This window comes from Lutjanus erythropterus, chromosome 19, assembly GCF_056507025.1.
Source record: "Lutjanus erythropterus isolate fLutEry1 chromosome 19, fLutEry1.hap2, whole genome shotgun sequence".
In the NCBI taxonomy this organism is placed as follows: domain Eukaryota; kingdom Metazoa; phylum Chordata; class Actinopteri; order Lutjaniformes; family Lutjanidae; genus Lutjanus; species Lutjanus erythropterus.
Genome location: NC_139335.1, coordinates 6,998,066 through 7,020,436, shown reverse-complemented (window position 1 = coordinate 7,020,436; position 22,371 = coordinate 6,998,066). Strand labels below are relative to the sequence as shown.

The 22,371-nt window shown below is 41.4% G+C and overlaps 1 protein-coding gene across 2 annotated transcripts in view; it reads right to left on the bottom strand.

The window, feature by feature from the left end:
• stat5a (signal transducer and activator of transcription 5a) overlaps positions 1-22,371 on the bottom strand; it is an 82,259-nt gene that overhangs the window by 23,217 nt on the left and 36,671 nt on the right. The window contains exons 2-4 of one of the 2 annotated variants that reach the window (XM_084745173.1): positions 7,907-7,970; positions 1,737-1,874; positions 1,431-1,587 (exon numbers count right to left, since the gene is read on the bottom strand). In XM_084745173.1, coding sequence (XP_084601299.1) covers positions 1,431-1,587; positions 1,737-1,864 — 285 coding nt within the window. In that variant the 5' untranslated portion in view covers positions 1,865-1,874; positions 7,907-7,970. The remainder of the gene's footprint in view (positions 1-1,430; positions 1,588-1,736; positions 1,875-7,906; positions 7,971-22,371) is intronic. The other variant, XM_084745174.1, reaches the window with a different exon arrangement.

Here is a 22,371-nt window from a genome sequence, read left to right as displayed (position 1 = left end):
AAGAAGGCATGAATGATTAAGAATTTGTCATAGCTGATTTACTCTCCCACCCTGTATGCAAATAAATGTGCATCAAATATTAAGGAAGCATGTATTGTTTTTTTTAACTTGTGGTTCACTGAGACAAATGGACACAATGTTTTTCAAACAAATAAAGACAATAAATTAATGTATGACCGCTGCAAAATTTACAAGAAGGTCCAAATAATCAAGAATGTTTCACAGAGTTTATAAAGTTTTCTCTTCACTCAACAACTCCCATACGACCTGAGCGATCTGATCTAAAATGCATCAATACCAGGTCAGAACAGGGCCTGAGTGGCAAACAGACAGCTGAGTGGCATGTTAGCTTTCAGCTTAAATACCACAAAAAATACATCTGAAATGGGAAAGAGCTGTTGTGCGACTGACTGAGCAAATATATTCAACAAGAGATCGGAGCGATCATTCATCACAGACTGATGAAAACTAAATATATACATATACATACATCTTTCATTCTTTTATTCATTCTGTGCAACTTGTTATTAGCTACAAACTGCAAACATCAAAGCTGCTGCATGTGAGCATGTCTCTCCCATAATCTAATAAAACAAAAATATGTGTAATTTCTGTTTAATTTCACCAAGAAATTGTTCCTTGAAGTGACATTACTTTGCATTGTGCTGCAGGGATGAAGTATTTTTGTAGGTCAGCCTGGAAGCATCGCCCTGGTCCCCGCAACAAAAAGCCAATGGGATTTATGCACTGGATTTTGGATTAGTGCAGAAAATAAGCTCTGTGGCAAACAGAAGTTTATGATACTGACACAGTTTTTTTTTCAGCAAGATAACCTTCACAAATGAACACACACACTTCTATGAGTTTTGAAGTGTGACAGTCACGTGACTCAGCACCACCCCCGCTGAGTGATACGTGTTTGACGTGATGATGTTTAACATCCGTGACAACCAACGTAGACTCATTAAGCCACTTGCTACCAACCCCTTGTGTACGACACATGAAAGCTTTGAAATTCACAACTGGAGTATTTACTGACAAATTTTAAGTCATAAAACAAAATATGAAAAGCTTGTGTTAACCACTCTTGACCTTATTTCAAGGAAATAACACACATCCTTATTCAGAAAAACCCAGTTGTTTGGAGATGATGGAACTGAAAGCGCTAATATGCTAATTCATTTCCAGGTATTAGGACTCATTCCTGCAGCACTCTATTTCCCTTGGTGTTTAAGCAGGTAGTCGTTAATTTAACGCCCAGTTTTGCAGTTTCCCCTAATACAGGCAACCACATTGCAGGATGTTTTTTGAGTCCGACTGATGGGGTGTGTTCCTGTGGGAAAGTGACATCAGCATGCACACCCTCTGATACAGGGAATGCAGTGCTGTTCTCGTGATCAGCGGGGAGGTTTATTTCCAAAAAGACTTACCTTGAGCTGGCTGGCGTAGTGTCCCAGTTTGATTTTGAGTAGGAAGCCGTCCTCTCCCACCTGGTGCTCGGCCTTGTTCTGCAGCTCCTGGATCAGACTGTCCAGCAGGCGTTTGGCCTTGAACTCCTCCTGTGGGTTCTCCAGGTCTATCGCATCCCTAACGGCACAAACACATGCATAAATAAACACACATGGTTAATAAATTAAATCTAAAAAAAAAAACTGTCCAAATGTACTCTCAGGGACAAAAATACAACACACACACACACAAAAAAAATACTGTGTTGGTCCTGCACAGCAACTCACCACAGCTGGCCCTCTATCCACTGGGACAGATAATGTCGCACCTCGATGGGGAAGTGCTGACCGTACAGAGACTGCATCTGGTGCAGAGCATCTCCCTGGAGCTGCTGGGCCTGGATCCACACTGCCATCTTCAACACCCTGAAATTGAAAGAGGGCTTGGCTGTTAACCAGACTAGCAGGGAGCGCGGCTGAAAGAAAAGTGCCAAAGTGAAAAAGAGATCCTTAAAGGTCAAGTAGCATGAAGTGATTACGAAACTTTCACTTTCGGTTGATCGCTTGTACGCTAACCCCTCCGCTGAACAACAACTGTAACTTGGCTCGGCAGGTCTGTCAAGCTTTGATCTTTCTCCACATGTTGAGGCATATGGTATCTTAAGACTGTGGAATTTTATGTCTTTTTTTCCCCAAGACAAAAAATGCAAGAGCAAAAGTATGAGGAATGGTGTTTATCTGGCAGCAGCAATCGTTAGCATTTAGCATTGACAAGCTTACAACGGAGTGATATGTCCAAGGCCAAGGAGCATGTAATTAATTAACTACATTAGCCTCTGGGGCAACAGGTGTAGCAGTCAGTCCTGGGCTCTATCACAGTTTAGGACAGTTTTAGCAGATCTGTCCTGACCTTTATCACACTTAGGTAAGTTTTAATCCAGCAACCTCACCTGCCTGTTGAAGGGGCAGAGGGAGTGATTGCCTCCTCAGATGCACATGTGTCCTCCCGATTAAATATAATAAAGTGCCCTCTACGGTAGCCCACAGCGCAAGGAACTGTGGGCTGTGATGTGTGATGTGTGATGCAGTGCACTCAGTGTGTGGTTGACCCTACAGGCTTTCCTACAAGCTAGGGATACATCATGACTTTTTGAGTGCTGGTGCCTCCAATGCTGACCACACCCAAAGTTATACATGAAAATACCTCACACACACCTTACAACCACAACTGTTAGTCCTCACCCTGCCCTTTTCTCTTGTAACACTCAAAGTGAAAGTATTGTTTAAAAATGTAGACTATAAGCTAAGCAACCAGACAGAATTACACATAGACACCGTTTCTGTTGGTGAACAGGTGGAGTCAAAGAAATTTCCTGAACACATTAGCTAACACGAGCCAGCAAGTTTTGTCGAAGCGTTACTTGAAAAAGTTCACACTAACCAAACGGATCAGACTGGCCAACTGGTACGCACTCACTCAGTGGATAAACCATCTTTCTGCAATTGCCATACGGTTGGGCGGCTGGACGAATATATCAGCGTTCGCCTGAGTCTGCAGTCCACAGTGGCAGGTGCAGCTCCGCGCTGCTCTGGCTCAGGACGGTGCTCTTGGCCTGAGAGCGGGTGAGATTAAAACAGCCTGTAGAGCCAGATTTTTTTCACATCTAAAGCGGTGAATTAAGGATTTATTTTGGCCAAATCAGAGTTGGTGAATGCTGGAACAGCGGACAAGACTGTTGCATTTAAATTAAGTGTGTTTTACGAAGTCAACAAGGCAATTAAAGCTCATCTTAGTCTGGTAAAAGACATAAACTTGAAATCAGAAGTCTCATTTTGTGAGCTCATTTTGGGTTTTTTGCTTGCACACATCTCCAAGGTTTTGTCTTATCTTTAAAGTATCTTTGTAAAAAAAAAAAAAAAACTTTTTTGAGCCATGACTACTTTGATGTCCTCAACCTGTGACGCAATAATGACATCAGCTCTGATCTTGCATTGTCTGTTTTTTTCTGTTTTGTTTCTGTTTTCCATTTAAGTATTGCATAATGATTAGCTGTCATAGATTATTTAAAACCCTTTTCTTATTTTTTTTTCTGTTTTAAAAGGAATCAGCTGGGTTCTTGAAAATGTCAGCTGAAGGATTCCTTATAAGTTAAGCGGCTACAGCTGAGATCATCTGAAGTGGTTGTTTTACTGAGTTCCAGGTTCCTCAGCCACTTAATCAGCAGAGTATCATGTTTTCACTCGTGGTCCACTTAATTAAATTCCTTCTTGTGAAAAACCCAGTGTATCCACACTTAACGAAGCAGGTAAACTTGAACGAGGGTTTATTGAATATGGCTTACAGCGTCGCAGCAGGTGATCAAACTTACATCCCAGCCTGATCCATCACCAACTTAACGCTATTTATCACTCCTGTGCTGCACATATCCAGCACATCTTCAAACACACTGTCAAAAACCTACAGCGACCCAAACCTCCACCGATTTCCAGGTACCATAACCTTGTCTAAGACTTTCTGCTGCATCACTGTATTATCACCTGGTCACCTACAGGAATAAATGTAATCTAACAATCATCATAGAGAGTACAATACTGAAAATGTACATGACTTATTGTGGACATAAATAATATGTAATAACAACAAATGTACCAAAATGAGACGTGCTTAAGTGGCTCTTGCATAATCTTTAGTGATGCATGATAAATATCAGGATCTATGTTGGTACCTGTGTATTAGCCGATAAATATCTATACTAATTTCTGATTTGACAGATTGTCAAAGCATTTAAATTTGAATTCTTAGGTAAATGTTCTATAATTCAGAATAATGGTGAGATTTGGTTAGAGTGTATAATGTGTTAAGAAGAAAAATTTCCCTTTACAAAGACTTAAAAGCAAATCCACATTGTGACTTGACTAAATCCACAATCAACTGAATGAAACTCCCTTGACACTACTACTACACTACTATCGGCTCACAGAGGAGACCATAGATTTGGTGAAAACGAAACCGGTTGTTTCTGGTTTCTGTGTCTTTTACTCTGAACACGTTGAGGGTTTTAAAGGGAACCGGCAGCTCCACGTCGAGCGCCGCAGCACCTTAGTTGGTCGACAGGACTTTGTGTCGGGTCAACGCTGCTTGTTTCCAGTCAACACACCCACTCACCCTTCTCAAAAGTGGCACAGTCACTGTCAGTAAAAGAGCGAGCGATATGAGTACGCGGGAAGTCTGTGGTGTAAGTGTGTGTGCGTGTATGTGTGTGTGTGTGCGTGTATGTGTGTGTGTGTATTGGTAGATGCTTGTGGTGTCAGTGGTTCTTCTTAACAGTCTGTGCATCCTTTGTGTCAATGTATACGTAATTCACACAAACAGACGTATACAGAGCACTTTAACATAAACAGCACAAAAAAAAAAAAGCTGAGAAAGTCGATCTGTTTGTCTTTTCATCTCTCTTTCACTTTATCTCTCTCTGGCTCATTTCCTTAAAGGAGCAAAAGGCAGCAATTGTGTGCGCAAAAACGAGCACTGCAGTCCAAACAGCCAGTTTGAGCCACAGACGGTAAATCCAATAGGTTGAATCCTATTTAATACATAATCTATGGTTGAAGCAAGTTGTTTCCCTCCGCCCCCTACGCCTTAGACTCGAGGAAGCTCAGGCAGGCTGACCCGATCAGCTGTTTATGACTGTCATGTGTCAGTCAACGTAAAGTTAAGCGCGATATCCTGAAAACAAAAAGCCCACCACTCTGAAAATACACACTCTGGAGTGACTGCCTGCCAAACTCTGTTAACAAATTGCTCAATTTAACCGTTATAAACATCTACTCCTTCTAAAAGCTTATTAATGATTTTTTACAACTCATAAACGGACACTCATTTGGCGAACATTTGGCATTAATTTGAACTCCAAATAAAGTGAAACAGGCAAACTAAAACAGTTATTCACACCTGGAATAGAAATTTCACAGGGGGACACTGCAGCTGTAGCGTATTTCAACTTTGCATGCTTAATCTCTGATGACATATCATGATCGTTTTATGATTTATTACAGCAAATACATTACATATTCTCCTTTTTATCATTCCTCTAGTTTATAACATCCATAACACCCATGCTTCTGCTGCTAAGAGAGGTTTCCTTTACCTTTTCTACTTTAAACATTGTATTTCCTCTTTAAGAACAGAAGCTAGCTGGTAATTGAAGTTTACACAGATTTGGGACTGTGCACTTTGTCAGGGTTACTGCATAACAAACAGGAAGTGACCTCCCTGCACAAAAAGAAACCACTGCAAATTTAAGAGGATCCCATGACTCGCACAGACGAACTTCAGTCATCTGTCTAATGGCGCCACGAGCCAAGCTGGATAATAAATCAATTTAGTGAAAAACTCGGAAACCTTGTCACAAACATCTCCTCGCACCTGATCACCAGGCAAAGCATGCGAGTGTGTGTGTGGGTCATGGCACAAATCACCCCTCATAGATGCGTCCATAGCTCACGCCAGCGCTCACCTACTCTATGTGTGTCTAGGTGAGATGAGCTCAGAAAGATAATTCCACTCCTTACGGTATTTGCGCCTGTCGACACTAATCCCGTCAGCCCATGCTAATGCTCCTGTACTCATATTGCTCTCAATATGTCCTGACTCAATATGCCCTGAACTTTCAACCTTTGACCTTCCAGCTTGTTCTGAACCCTGGGAGATTTCAGACCAGGGGACAAACCAGGCAGTCACATTCAGTACGAGCGAGTCACGTCTCCGTGGAGAAGCATTTAAAGATGGCTTCGATCTTATTCTGTAATACTGACAGGAACATTTATTTTGTGAATGCATTTATGTTAATTTTTCCTGGGTGGATTTCGAAAATGTTTTTCATATGTTATGTGGGATGAGAATAAATGAGTAAAATACAATGAAACTGAAATGACACATTACTCTGACAAATCTGGAATTCATGATGCCTTACAAACCTTATTTATGTATGCATCTATGAACCTCTTTCTTTTTGGTCTTCATATGTATATACATATAATACAGTATATATAATACAGTAATACAGTAATATAATAATGTCTCTGTGTCAGCCCTTCAGGTCAGCAGCAAAAACTTACTTTAGCCACTTAATAAAAGCTCCACCCTAAAAAAAAATCAATATAAGTTAAAGTGTACGCTATATTTAGAATATTTTCACCTCCTTCCCTTGCTGTCAGACAGCCTTTTCTGACAGGAAACCTCTATTAAATAATCCAAATATCACTCTCTCTAAAAGCAAAAAGGCCCAGTGAGAAGAACCTGTGATTCACCGAATGGTGAGAAATCACACAACAACATGAACAAACTAACCGACTGAAGCAGTGATAGTCCAGCAGCTTCCTGTTCTTCAAGGTTACTGTTTTTCCTGGAGGGAGCTTTCTGAAGGCGAGGTAGAGTCGTGAAAACATTCTAAATACAGCGTACACTTAAATATACACATATATATATATATATATATATATGTGTGTATATATATATATATATATATATATTACTGGAGGTAATAAACTCTTTCAGTACCTCATACAACCCCACTTCAGATAATCTAATTACAGTCAAATAATAATTCACATCCATCTTTGCGGTTAAATAGTGACTGTGGCTGGACATGGTTTTTATCCTCTGCTACTAATAAAAGGTGATTGGATTTGTCGCACCTGATTAATAAAGTCAGTAAAGCACAATTTAATCAAATAAATGATTGTGCTACCCAGCTGATTGTTTCAGGTAACTACACTGTCACCAATCAGGCGAAAATTCACAAACACAAAATGCTCCACTGTAGCGTGAACATGCAGACTGCCTTTGTATGAAGGCAAACTGGAGGCATAGCAAAAAACACTTTTCAGGCACTTCTCAAATGAGTAATGTGCACATGTTTTATCTGTGAGGGCATCAGCAGCGAGCATCAACACTCATACTATCAGCTGATTGGAGGAGGAACCGAACAGGAAGCACAAAACCTTTTCTGCCACCTCTTTAAGTGACACCCAGTGTGGGTGCAGGAGAGTCTCTCTATGACATTCTGTATCACAGAGACAAACACAAAGGCACAAAGAGCTTTAAATAGTGGTGTGCTGTGCTGCCAAAAGACAGTGGGGCAAACTGGTGTTTTATGGTTTGTCTGTCTCTTTCACAGCTCTTTAAGGTGGAGGCTTCAGGTGCTGATTGCCCTAAATTACCACCTCCATTCTCACCACCAACAGGAGAACAAGATGCTTCTCAGCAGCTGTTTCACTTTGACTGACCTCAACATCCAAACGCCCTGGTATGAACCTGACATTAACTGTGAAACCTCAAGAAGCTCTTGCTTGGTCACTTCTCTCTCTTCCCAGTGAACTCTAAAAGGTGTAACGTAATACCAATTTCACCACCAACTTCACTGCAGAATTAAAAAAAAAAAAAAGAAAATCCAGCTTACCTCTTGCCTTCAGCTCTCTGTTACCATGTAACAGCAGGAAACTCTAAAGAGGAGCACCACAAACCTGAGAGACACAGAGAGAGAGAGAGAGAGAGAGAGAGAAAGAGAGAGAAAGCAAAAGGAGGAAGTGAGTCAATCTTGGGTGCTTCTGAGGAAGTTATCTTTTTTTCACAAGGACCAGAGCATTAACAAAAAACATGACAGACTGAAAGGGAAAGTCCACTGAAGAGATTTCATTCATTCCAGTTGTCTTGGACACATCGACATAATCACATAATTTGTTAAAAGGAGCAATATGTAACGACTGCAGGTCCAAAAATAAAGTCTGTAGTCCAAATAGCAACTTGGGCTCATAGACCGTATGTTGAACTGGTCTAAATCCTACTTAATGTATGATTCATTGTTGTTTCCCTCCCATCTCCAGGTGTGAACAAGCTGAAGCAGGCTGCAGGGACACTGCACAAGTGCAAGATGAGTGCAACATTGTGAAATTATAATAACAAGCGACAAGAAGTCACACTGTAACTGTAACTACACTGTAAGTTATTCATCCGTTTATAACTGTCAGTTGTCTGTCAGTGTAAAGCTTAACATGTGCTCCTTCTAAAAGATTAGTAATGATTTGTTACGACTCATTAACAGACACTAAATTATTCTGCAAACGTTTTAATTAAAACTGTAATTAACGTGAAATGGACGAACAATGACACAAGTTATGGACCACAATAGAAGTTTCAAAGGATGCCGTGGCTGTAGTGCTGGTGTCAGAGATGCGAGTACTTCTTAGCAATATTTCCTTAATCACTGATGACATATTATGGTCATTTTATGATTTATGACAGTAAATATATTACACATTCTCATTTTAACTTCTCAAGGCTGAAAAGTGCACAAGTGAACCTCCCCTTGTGATGTCACGCATCAAAAAATATATTTGTTGACAAACCACAAAATCACCCGAACTGTCAGGGGAGTTGCTAAAAAGGTTCTGTAAATAACTGAACTGATGAACTGTAACTCTTTGTTTACATAAGAATGTAAAGAAAAACTACTGTTGATGAAAACTTGAGTTTTCTTTCCTTCGCTCTGGGTGTTTGGTTCTATCACTTCTGAAAACACAACACATCAGTGACATCGCTAAAAGAAAATTTCCACCGGTGCAATAAACACAAGCAGTCAGGCGATTGAACAGGTTGACCATCACGCAGCCAGCAGTGTGGCCAGATTAGCTGCTGCTTTATTTGGAGGTAAAACCGAAAGTGTCACTAATAATCCGTCACTGCGCCGTGACTGTGCACAACTACTGCAGGTAGAGATGGTCAAAGAGTCTGTCCACATCAGGCTGATCACTTTTAAAAACACATCATTTTCTCTCTGTCAGTTGAAAACATTTTAAAAGTATCTTTACTGTCCCTTACAGGGAAAACACACAAAACACCTTAAAGGGATAGTTCACCCAGAAATGGATATTCAGTCATTGTCTACTCACCCTCATGCCGATTAAAGGTTGGGTTTATTTTGTAAGTCCACAAAACACTGCTGGAGTTTCACGGGAGTGAATGGTGACCAGCTTTCAAACGTAAAAAACAACTGGCTCTTTGCACACTGTCACATGTGCACGTGACCGTGGCTCCAAGCTAAGAATCTACAGAAGATTCAGGTTAAAGACATGGTGTAAATAACGTTATTTTAAGTCACCTTTACAAATTTGGGCTTTAGGAGACCAGACGAGCAGCATGGATGTTTTTATTTTCTTGTTTTTTACATTTGCAAACCAGTCCTGACCTTCAAGTGGCATGAGGGAAAGTAGAAAATGCTGAATGTTAATTTTTGGGTGAACTATCCCTTTAACAGTAAACACTGATGAACAACCAACAAGTTTAAAAAAGTTCAAATAGAATTAATTTAGCTCTTACTTTGTGCAAATAATATTTACCAAAATACCAAAATACTAAGTTTTGTTTGCTGAAGACAAGCTAACACCTTCTTTTTGTCTTTTTCTCTGAATTCTTCTTCCATCCAGGAGTAACAGGAGTATCCACTTCAAGACTTTTATTTTATGATCAACAACAAATATTTTCTTTGATTTAACTAGTCTTGCTCTGCATCCATGCTTGTTTTCCGGAGACAGATGTCTTTGGCTCGATCAAGAGGTTGGAAAGCCTTATGGCAGCTGCAGTAAGTTTAGAAAGCCAGCCTGACAGAAAGCAACGACTATTCTGCTCTGAAGTCGGGCTTATCGTGATTGAGACAGCTCTCATTCCTAGCTGGGCCCCGAAGAGGCAGAACAGCCGAAACCCAGATGCTGGCAGATGTCTCCAGACAAATATGCGAGTATCGTTATTTTACTGTCTGGATCTGTCTTCCTTGACTCCATCCTGCTTGTTTGTTCAATTTAACTCTCTCATCACCTAGAAATCCTCTTTCAGTTGCAAGTGATGATCAATATCATCCAAAAGCTGTGTCCTCAGTTTGTCAAAGTCCTTTGTGTGTGTCTCGTTGCACAGAGTAAAAGTCGCCCACATGTCATCTGATTGAACCTATGACCTCTTTAGCAGGTCTGCAAGCTCTGCACTGTGCTCCAATCCACCCCGTAGAACCAGCATCAGCTCGTGTCTCACCTCAAACCAAAATACCAGTGTGCCTCTCATGCAAAGAGATTATAGCCTGTCCCAGCTGGGGCGAGAGGCGGGGGACACCCTGGACAATCGCAGGGCTGACACAGAGACAAACACACATTCATACACCTACAGGCAATTTAGAGTCACCATTTAACCTATTATGCTTCATGGTTTTTAGACTGCAGGAGGAAGCAGCAGCACCCGAAGAGAACCCAGGTGGACAGGAGGAGAACATACAAACTCCGTACAGAAAGGTCCTGTCCCAGCCACAAACACCCCAGCGCCCCCCCCCCCCAGCCGGCTGGGGGATTCAGACTCAGAACTTTCTTGCTGTGAGCCAACAGTGCTAACCACTGCACCACCGTGCAAGTTATATATTGACTATGAATAAGTACCTCATACAACCCCACTTCAAATAATCCAAACTATCCCTTTAACTAAAATAAATGGAAGACTATTGTGGAAAACAATCTTAAGTGGCTACTGATCCCATTTCGATATCCGTCCTTGATCAGTGACTCATAGATCATGTGTTACTGGCAGTGGTACCAGCAATTATCACTCATGTTTATTGTAGTTCAATATGGGCCTCATATCAACACTCACTAATGTGTTTCTCTTCCCATAACAAACTATGAAGCAGTGTTGGCTCAGTTTTCTGGAAACTGAGTGATGCTACTCGAGAGGAGAAGCCTCTCAGGTCGACTCAGCATAGGAGGTTATTACCTCAGCTGGACAACTCACGCATCTTCTCACAAGACGAGGACGGGAAAATGATCAGTGTAATATAGTGAGTGACTTGGCAATAAACGACGCATTTGTGAAGTTTACTGGATAATGTTCAGTGCTTTGTGTCTGAAAGCTGCTGATTCAATCCTGTGTTATTTTTGGATTGCAACACAGCGTTAAGTGTTCCTCGTTTTTTGTCAACTCCCTGTATTTATGAGCACACACACACACACGCACACAAAGACACGCTCGACTTTTGCCTTGGCTAACCCTTCAACGATCATCAGCTGTCATTCTCTTTTATCTTTATTGCCATTCTCTTCAAAGAGAGACAGAAAGAGCTTGGTTCTACCTCCAAAGCCGTTCTCACACTCACACATAGTTTTTGTAATTCAATTTGATATTACCACTAACTGCACTACCGACAGATTTTCCCTGCCTCTGTGTCTTTCTTTCTCTCTCTCAGACAAACATCACCGCTGAACGCTGCAGCTAAACTAATTCAACTCCATGGTAACACCAGACACTCAATTCACCTCACTCAGCTGATGAATTGGCAGTTAAGTGAATAAATCCAGGTTGGCTTCTAGTGTTTTGATTCGAATCTCTCAGATACCAAACAACAACACGCACAGTTCCACATCGAGTTGAAGCAAAATCACTCTTCTCCCCTTCAGTCCCTTCGCGCAACATTGGCAAGGATGCAAGGAACGGCTATACTGGTTTTCTTTTTCAACCACTGTGCAGAATCGTGGCATATTTACGAGTCGAGAATGGCTGGATGAGAGATCAGGAGAATGAGTTCCAGCTCGCATTACGCAACTGTAAAAAACAAACAAATCAAAACTGTCCAGCCCAGCTGTACACGGTTCTCCATATCAGCCCAGATGAGGCAAATGTAACTCTTGCTGATTATCTGTCTCTTCCTAACTCTGCTGGTAAAACAATGCTGAACAAAACTAAGAGGAGTTTAAATGAAGGTGCCTGCTATTTCATCACTAATATCTTCTTCAACTCCGCAGAGACGTCCACATCTTTCAGAGGCTGAGGCAGGCTCAGCTTTAAAGTTAGAGTGAAGGAATGTCTCATAACAGGTACCCCTTTTGCACACATTCTGGCTTGCCTTGACTCAGTTTGACTCGGCACGTCGGTCTGGCACAGCAGGGATGTGCATCTGCATTACAGCAGGGCTACCCACATGAAGGCGTGTTACAGCTGAAGACAAGCTTTGCAGGCGTCGAGTGGCTATAAAACGGCGAAAAAACACTTAATTTCCTACAAATTCTTCACCATAAAAGTCCCCCGTAATTTCTTTTTTAAAATGTTTTTATCACAAAGCAGCTAAATCAGAAAACATGGGCTTTTCAGCAGTAACTTAACATGACACCTATCAGCTGAAAGTGAACATGAAACAGTGCTGCAACACAGGAGAGAAAATTCAAACCACAGAGCTTCAGTTAGAAGCTACAAAAGTACTGAGAACTGAACACACACTTTTAAAAACCTCTTTCTCTCTGCTCTCCATATGAGTTCAGTCTCAACACACACATGCTTGAAGGGGAGACGAGGCGCCGCTGGTTGGCCACAGTTGGCAAAATGGAGATGGCCCAACCCACTTGGAGGCGTTTAGGGCTTTTTTTGGCCCCATTGGTGCAACTCAGGACAGCTTGGTGAGTTAAATACAAATCACTGTGCCACCGTTTGACTCAGCGCTCCCAAAACTGACGATGGACAAGCCACATAGAAGAATTAAGGAATCCATGAGTACCAACCATGTTATGCTAGCATGTTGGGCAGAAGGAGTCCGCTGGCATCTCACCTCAACATTTCTGAATAAGAACGGATTTTATAGGTGCCCAAGAGTATCCTCTGCACAGAAATATCCACTTTGTGGCTTTTATATACATGTATTGACAATACGTGGGTTTCTGAGCAATTCCTAAAACAGCGTTTACCATCCAAAAAATGCAGTGGATCTGGAAGTGTACAGTATGTTCTGCTAAGTTCAGATCAGGCCAATCCACTTTACACAAAACTATAAACCCAAGACCCACACTTGCTTTAGGGAAGATTGAGAGTCAGTCCCTTTCTGTCTCTCTTAGGATGTGGAACCACAATAAGCAGCTCCACTTCCAGCTCCAGTGGTTAACTTTACTGGTGTTGTTCTTGAAAACCTCAAAAATTCAATATTTCACAATTGTTGAACTGTTTTAAATGACTAGAGGGGGCTCTAAATCGTCATTCAACACTTGTTGCCTCAAAGGCAAGTGATCCTGCAAAGTGTAACTCTACCTCGGACAAGTTTTTATTGACTGAGACAGATTTACAGTAGGCCTATCTGTCCAAACAGCACATATGTCATGTATCGCTGCCAATCACGGCATCTGGTTATACTCATTAGTTCCTTTGGCAAACTGAAAACAAAACAGAAGAGAACTTTTCCAAGTGAGTCAGTGAGCTCTCAATGGAAAAGTAAGAAAAAACCCTCTTAAACCATTTTACACCAAAATTAGCACATATATGCAGGTTGTTGTTCTTTTTTAAATAAGCGGTTGCGATTGCCAGCAGACCTGCTTGTCATTCTGTTTTCTTTTCCGATGTGTGCTGAAAAGTCAAGGCTCAACCTGACTCTGGTGTGAAGCTTCTAACATACAGTATGTAGCTATTTTTACTGTTAGGTATCTGCTTTTCACTGTTTCATATTCACTTTCAGCAATATGGGACACGTGTTAAGTTACTGCTGATGGAAACCTAACATTTCCTGATTTTGCTGCACCACAATAAAAGCTTTAAGATAACAAAATAACAGGGACTTTAATTGAAGGAGTTATAGGAAATAAACTCGACTAAAGAAAAGTGTTTCATCACAGAGTCAAGCCAAGCAACGTGTATTAAAAAGGAGCAAAAGAGTCACAAAACTGATGGAGGCAGTAAGCCTTCATTGCCTCCGCTGAAAAGGGGTGAAAATTAGCGTGTCTGCCTGGATGTCATGTTTCCATTGCTGCCAATCAGAGCTGCAATAATACCCACCGCAGCCATAGCCTGTTCACCTGCTGCCATTTGCCAAGAGATACAGAAGTATCTGCTGCTGTACCACCAGACTACAGATCAGCTTCTTTCCTGAAGCGCTGAGGCTCCTCAGTTCATCCTGTTCCATAAATAAAAGTTTATTTTTATGACTTATTATGTATTCAAGGACTGAAAAACGGGGCTGTCCTGCACAGGTTCAGTTTTGCAAACTCACTTATAAGCCCCTGGGATCTAACACGCACCTGTGACCAAAGACACATTCAATCACTGACTTACATCCTCAACTGGCGCAGCAGCTGTCAATGTGTCTCCACAGTGATGACGAGCCTAGCTTGCGGCTATCAAAAGCAAATACTTTTTGCAACTTTTTACAAGCAACAAAGCCACTGACAACGTTATTATAATCTCTTTATTTTCACACAAATCCTCCGACTTGGCATTTGAGGATGTCTTGTCCACCGTTTGATATTCTGCACTGGCTATTTTTGCCTTTATTATGTCATCAATTTTAGCCAGTACCTAGCCTACATCACTGTCAGATCAAACAGTAAGAACCCACTGTTTGGAAGGGTGTGGGGTCAAAGGTTGTGTCGGAGGCTTTCACAATAAAGTCCTGCTGACTGATAAGGCTTGATATTACTGTAGTACAGGATATAAATGTTAAAATACTTCACAATCATTTTCATTTCCGATTTCTACAGAGGTAAAAAAAAAAACCTGTGCCTGCACTCGCAAATCTTTATGTTACACAATGTTTTTGCGCGTCACCCACCGGACCCTACCCAGTGCAGGACTCTAAAAGAGGGAGAACAAGGGATGTGGAGGTCCCCCAAAATGACTAAATCTGCTCCTGACTCAACATTAGGAAAAGTCAATAAAAAGAAATCCTATTTTTTTGGCCAAGCCCTCACTGGTTTGTTCTGCCAAAGACAGAGAGTACTCAGTACACCATGAGCTTTCTGTGTGAGCAGAGATCGAGCGACGTCCTCCTCTGCTGACTGATGTGTTCCGATGATCACCACTTGCGAGCCAGTCTGCATTGTATTACAACTTCAGCCACCCAGGCAACAGTAACAACACCACAAACCTGCTTATACTGGCCCTGAATCTTCAGCAGCCTCTTTGCTAATACTGAGACCTCAGAATATGCCGGCATGTTCATTTTGCAGGCTTCCACAAGAACAAAGTGAAATTAAACACAAACTCGTGTCACCCACTCTTTCCTCCGAGGAAAAACTGCCATTCATCAGTATGAGTGCTTCCTGTTACGAAACTGAAGTGCCACCCACCATTCAGAGCAATCTTGCCTCTCTCCTTTACACCAAAGCCCTGCAAATGCCAGAATTGAAAGGGCCAACACAAACAGCACACTGCAGCTAATTTCATTGTGTTTTAAAGGCCCAGCATTAATTATTAAAAATCATGCACACTTGGCATTACGGACACAGGACGCCACAGCCTTTGGGATTGATTGATGCAGTTTGTCTCATTAGTTCATGTCAGTACAGTTGAAAATTAAATTGCAGTGACCCAATCAGTACTTTAAAAAAATATTAGAGGGATAAAGTCCTTGAGAAGAACCAGTTTGTTCTCAATGGAGTCAAAATACTGTAGATAAAGCAAAACAGCACGCTATACACTCGCACATAAACAAAAATAAGCTCTCCCAAGGCTAAAATGTTCACATATCCAAACCAGGTATAGCTGCAATCATTTTGATTTGGTAATAACAGCAGGTTTTAATCCTTCTGTTAACAGTGAGATCCTTTCACACCTTTGAAACTTACTTGGAATAGATAGATAATCCATCACAGTGGACGTTCTGCTGTATTAAATTCTCTGTCAAAGTAATGTTGGGCTGAATTTCACAAAACACTGGCTGTCATCTGGAAGGGATGCATGGATGGATGGATGGATGTGTTTCAGGGCTTGTGGGAAGCTGCAACAAGATTTCTCCAGCCAATATTCAAATCAGCTGCCTCACATCAAGTCTGTGCAAGCTGACTTTCACGCTGTACTGACAAGAAATGAGGCCAGTGGCTGTTTGGAAGACGCAATGTTAAAACATTCACATTTTATTAATGCAGTGCGTGGCCGATTGACCCTTCGTAAGTCCCGCCCTTTTTCACTCTGTGCTCTAATAACAGTTGAGTAAACTTGATACCTCAGTCAACTTTCTCCTTTCCTCTTTCCTGTACTTGGATATGCTATGTGCTACGTTTAGCTATGCTGAAAAGAAAAACAAATTTTGAAAATGGTTGAAAATGACCAAGTTGAGAGAGTTGGGACAATTGCTGTTGACAGTCAAGAGATAAAATTTGACTTGCCTTGTTCTCATTAAATATGTACAGACCACAGATGGGAATATTAACTTCAGCTGTATGACACACTGTCCAAAAACGACAATCTGACAAAAAAAAGTAAAGCGCGCCATGATTTAAAGATTATGTCATCATCTAGTTCATCCAGGTTTCACCAGCAAAGGTTCACTCACCTTCTGCTTTCTGACCCTTTTTTCCCTTTTCCATGAAGTGCATGATAATCAGTGTCTACTTCTATTTTAGTACTGTCCCACACACAGTCTCACAGGAGGTTGACTTGCAGCATGGTCCTAATCATAGCCTGCTGTACAACGTTCAGTTCAGTTGGCTGTCGTCACACAGCCATTCAATAAAAAATCAACGCTTGTCGGTTAAAATAAGTGAAGCTGGTCCAACTGCAGCACCTCAAACCTCTCCGCTTGGACCCCTCAGACCCTCTCTGTCTGGGCCCGTCTCAGCTCGACTAACGCCAGCCGACGGCACCGCCTGTGACTCAACTTGTCAAGTCATCGGTGGCAGATTTTAGGACGTGAGGCACGTTACCTGTTTCAGCCAAGTAGTTCACAGTGAGGTCAGCTGGAGAGGACAGTCAGTAATGGCAGAGTTTGGACGGAGAAAAGAGCGGATCACCTCATGACTTTGTCTGAAGAACAGTCGTGTCTGTATGTCACAAGGTTTATTATACCTTACACTATATTACACATGTTGACAACTTAATCCAGCTACAGAAATGGTTGAACAGACAGCAGTTAGAATGGAAGTATAGGGACAACACACCATCTTGCCTAGTTGTACTGGTGTAAACTGGCAGGTTTTTAGGATGTTGCAGACTGCAAGTGGTTGCATTGTGAATTTTTGGTCTGCAACCATGAGAGGTCTTTGAGCAAACAGTCATAAAGGCGCACAAAAAATCATGCTGATGTGTCCAGTAGTTGGTGAGATTAGCTGCAGGCAGAGGATCACACAGTCCTTACGCCTGGTGGAAATAATAAACATAACTATTTTGCTGACAGTTTATCTGGAAGTCCAATAAAACCCGATGCCCAAAACCTCAAAGCATTCTGGAGCTTGATGTTAATGTTTGGCATCTCAAGTTTCACAGACTGCTGGCTTGAACAATTTGCGTTTTGCTTCATTTGAGAAGAAAACCGAGCAACAAGAACGCATATTTTACTCTTGATGCCGGCCTCTTTATTTGTCTGGGTAAATAAAGGAGGTCTAAAATAAACAAGTGGCTCCACTGTCTGCCCTCTCCCCCTGCCTCCCCAATTCACCTCCACCTCCTCCTCCATCCTCCTCCCTCCATCTCTCCCACAGTCCAGCTGCTCCATGACAGAGGCTGTGCATTATCACACCCACCCTGAGCCGCCAGCATTTATAAATAACATCTCAGAGTAAAACTGCCGAGGGTAAAATTAAGCCCATAACTTACATCCGGTGTTATGTCCGGCACACGTGGTTGCATCTATTTCCACAGCAACTGTGGTCCATTCGGGGATATTTTTAAAAGTAAAAAGCACTTTTAGAGGCTGCTCAAACATAACATCTGCAGGTTTCTATTGCATGTCTGTCCATCCTGGGAGATAGACCCCTCTTCTGTTGCTCTTCCTGAGATTTATTTTTGAGCCTGACAGATGCTGGGTTTTTTTGGGCCACTGCAGATAATGATATTAGGGAGTAAAAACAAATCCATATATCAGTTGATATTGCAATTATCCTGCAAAAATCCTGTGACGAAGATAATGTTAAACTTGAATTTAAGGTATAAAATACAGCATTTTCCTACAAAGAAAAAAAAAACATGTATAGACTCATAAAAAATCCCTTTCAATCATCTTTTATAGTCAACTAGAAGTGTGTGGTGTCTCTATATATCTCAATATCAATACAGCCTGAAATAGGCCAATACATACTGATATATCAGTCTGGCTTTTATTCCTTTTTTCCATGTTAAAGGCAGGTTTTCTTTATCTGGATCCAAGGTCTAAGGATGGAGGGTGTTTTATGCCGTACAAGTGGTAAAGCCCCTTGAGGAAAATTATGATTTTGTGATCCTTGACTACATGAACAAAATAGACTTGACTTGACCTGCAGGTACAAAACATATAAACCTTCAGACCAGCATGAAAGGACAACCGGGGAAAGGACAACGCTTGTGGGTAGTTTAAACAAATGGACTGTTTATGAAAAGACGGAGGAGGAGGGTGGCGGAGTCAAAGGGCAGGGTAGAAACGGGGGTTTTGGAAACAACCAAACCTTGAAATGCAGCAGTCAGGACGCAACACATGATCCCAGCCAGGTCAAACATCCTCATTACATCACCGGCACAGATCTGGCCGACCACTCTCCTGCATGCAAACACCACAGGCTGGCCAAAGTACATCTTGACAGCTCATCAGCTTTTTCAGCAGGCGCGTTTTAAGAGGAAGAATATATTTATCATTTAGGAAATAATGTCAGCGCCCATGTGTCATTAAAATTGCACTGCACTGCTTGGTTTGTAAATGTTTTGTCTTTTTTGACAAATATTCAAGGACAGTGCCTAAAATTGTTGAAAAGAAATATTCCACATATGATTTATTTTTATTTTTATTATTGTGTCATGCACAGATAATGTGCCCAGTCCAACAAGGCTTACAGGACCTCATTATTTAGAAAAACAGACCAGGAACCAGAGAAGCAACATTAAGCTTTAGGACCAAAAGTAGCCAACTTATTAGCACTAAATTCCCAAAAAACAGACAATACAGAAAACATTCAGAAATTCATTCTCAACTTCTCAATATTCACATGAATTATACAGCCTCCTCAATCGTTTTAAATCTCCTGACTTAGAGGTTCAGAGGTTGGATGTGACATAAGATTCAAGGCCATAATTGTGCTTTTAACACACTTTTAATACACAACGTTACGGTCAAGGACCTTCTCAGGTCTTTCCTGTCTTTTTCTTTTTACAAGGTACTCACTCCACCTTCACACCTGTCAACATCTCAAGTGTGCAAGAGACTTTTTCGACCTGCAATAATTTAATCTTTGAAATTAATTAATACATAATATGCCTTTTAAAAGGATAAATAAAACACTGGAAATGTAATTAATTTTTGCAAAAAAAAATTTTTTTTAAATCACTGATTAATGAATTATACTGATTAATCTCCTGTCCCCAAAGACTCTGGTTCATGATGATGCAACAGCAGGGAGGAAAAGAAATTAGAAAGTCTTGTTGTTCCAAAATCTTTAGCAAACACAAAGACAGAGAAGAGGCCGACTCCTCATACATGAGAACATATTTATTTTGAACATTAGCAATTAAATTTAGCAATTTGTTACTTAAATTTAATGTTTTATTAAATAAATCATTTTAGGACATGACCTCAGTGTACAAAATGGTGGCTACAGGCCTGGCAGTGAATCAGACTCAAATCTGAATTCCATATTTATGTTAACTTACGCACAAATTTAATATACAAGCTGTAGGGCCACAGCAGATTCCCCTTTAAATTCAAAATTAGCAGCTGGAGCATTTCAGTGGAACACGACTACACCTCAGCCTGACCCCGTCTGACCGCGGAGGAAGACTGGAGATGAAAAAATTTATCAAACATCAGTAAAACTGCCCACGATCGCTGACTGAGAGTCGACCAAATGTGACTGTCGATTCACGTTGAACGCACAGAATCAAAGAATGACACAGGAAGAAGACATGAGAGACTTGTTGTCACAGAGGAGCGCATGACAAGTGAATGTGCCAGGAGCTCAAAGGGAGGGACAGAAGACTACAAGAGGGTCTTTGTGCTGTCCAACCTGCCCTGAGGTCCTGTTGCTATGCTCCAACCCACATCCCATCATGCTGTCAACATGAGGAAGATCACTCATTAGCTCAGTAATGTGCTTGTGTGTGTGTGTGTGTGTGTGTGTGCACATGCACGCTTTAGAGTGTGCAGGTGGTGACACACGGATTGTGCATTGTCTCACATTTGAATATGGAAAAACCCTAATTAAATAAAGACTAAATTAACACCATAAAAGGAGCACATCTGATGGGTAAATCACATTGCGAGCTGAACATCTTTGCCCTGCAGGTCTTTCCTATCAGCTCCTCACAGTGTCAGCACTCCACGCGCCAAGCTAAACAAGGACCAGAGCAGAATATGGCTGTCTGTCACCATCGCATCCTCACCTCAGCCAGATGAGCTCGTTCTTCTCGAGCGGCCGCTGACACAAAGGCCAAAACAGACCAAGACGCTGTTGGAAACAAAACGTAGAGTTATGGCACTCTTAATTTTCTGATGCGGTAAGCAAACGCGGTGCAGTTTTAACAGCAAGACTGAGTCATTTTTTTTTCCACCCTCTTCCACGTAAACACTCATATATTGTTTTTCACACCAAAATGTGCACATATGCAGGTTTTTAAATGTGGCGACTGACCCTTTTCCTATTGCCTTTCTTTTTATTTATGTGCGCTGGAAAACCAAGACTGAACTCGGTTATTAAGTGAAGTCACTGCTGATGAAAACCCCAACATTTCCTGATTTTGCTGCTTCCCAATAAAAGCTTTTATAACAAAATAATGTGCAGTCATCAGTAAATACACACCTTCCAGCGGGTGCAAACTCAACATCCGCTGGGCTGAGTCAAACCAAGTCAAGCTGTGCAGAACATGAGTATGAAAAAGGAGCAAGAGTCACAGAAGTTACAGAAGTAGGTGACAAGCTTTGATCACCTCCCTCAGAAAGGGGTGAAAGTGGCGTTTGTACCTGGCTGTGATGTTTAGGTTCAACTTCATTTGTCCCCAATGGGCGACTGATTTTCCAGCATGCAGTGCGACATAAGAAACACATCCGTCATAACAGGAAAAAGTAGTAAGTAGTAGAGTAACACAAGACATAACTATAGTAAAAAAAAAAAGTGCGTAACAGATTTATCAATAATCAGCAGCACAAGGAGCTGAAAAGTTGTCTGATACTCAAGAAACTCTAGCTGAAGTAGAACTTGACAAATCAGACTGAGGCAAAACTTCTGCTCTAAATGTAAATTAGAACACACACAGAATCGCAGCGAAACACCAGAGACCAGTACAGATTTATGAGGGCGACATGGCCTGAGAGTGGATGGATATTTTTTCACTTAAGATAAGACACTGAATGCTTGGGGCCAACTAGGAAAATTGTGCTCTTGTGCACACACAGACACACAAACTCACACACAAACCAATTAAACTGGAAAACAACCAAGGGGAATAAAGGGAACTGTCAGTGGTGTGGATAAATGAAAATTAACCACATAAAATATCACTTTCAAAGCAACAGAACATCTGCCTGCAGCCACAGAATAATATGTTGTCTTATTGTTATTGATGTCTGAATACCAAACAGAGAGATGTGTTAAGAAATTCATGGTACAGGATCACAAGCGCGAGAGTGTTGCGGGTCAGCACGATACAAATAGTGCTTCTTGGAAGGTTCGGCTGCAGTATTTGGTGCAAGAGCCATTATCAACCTTAAAATGAGTCACTCACCTTCAGGACATGACGACGGTGAAATGCAGGGAGCCAAGAGTGGGACGTGTTATGTCAGATGTTATGTCATAATTTAGAGTCACATTATTTGTTATCAATATTACGAAGATGAGTGACAGATTATGAGAACGATATGAAGCACAGTGTCCTGGTACAAGTGACGTGTGTCACAGTCATTTTAAACTTTTCAGCTGCCAACATTGTCAATAAACTATAGAATTCCTCCCACAGCGACGGCTGCTCTCT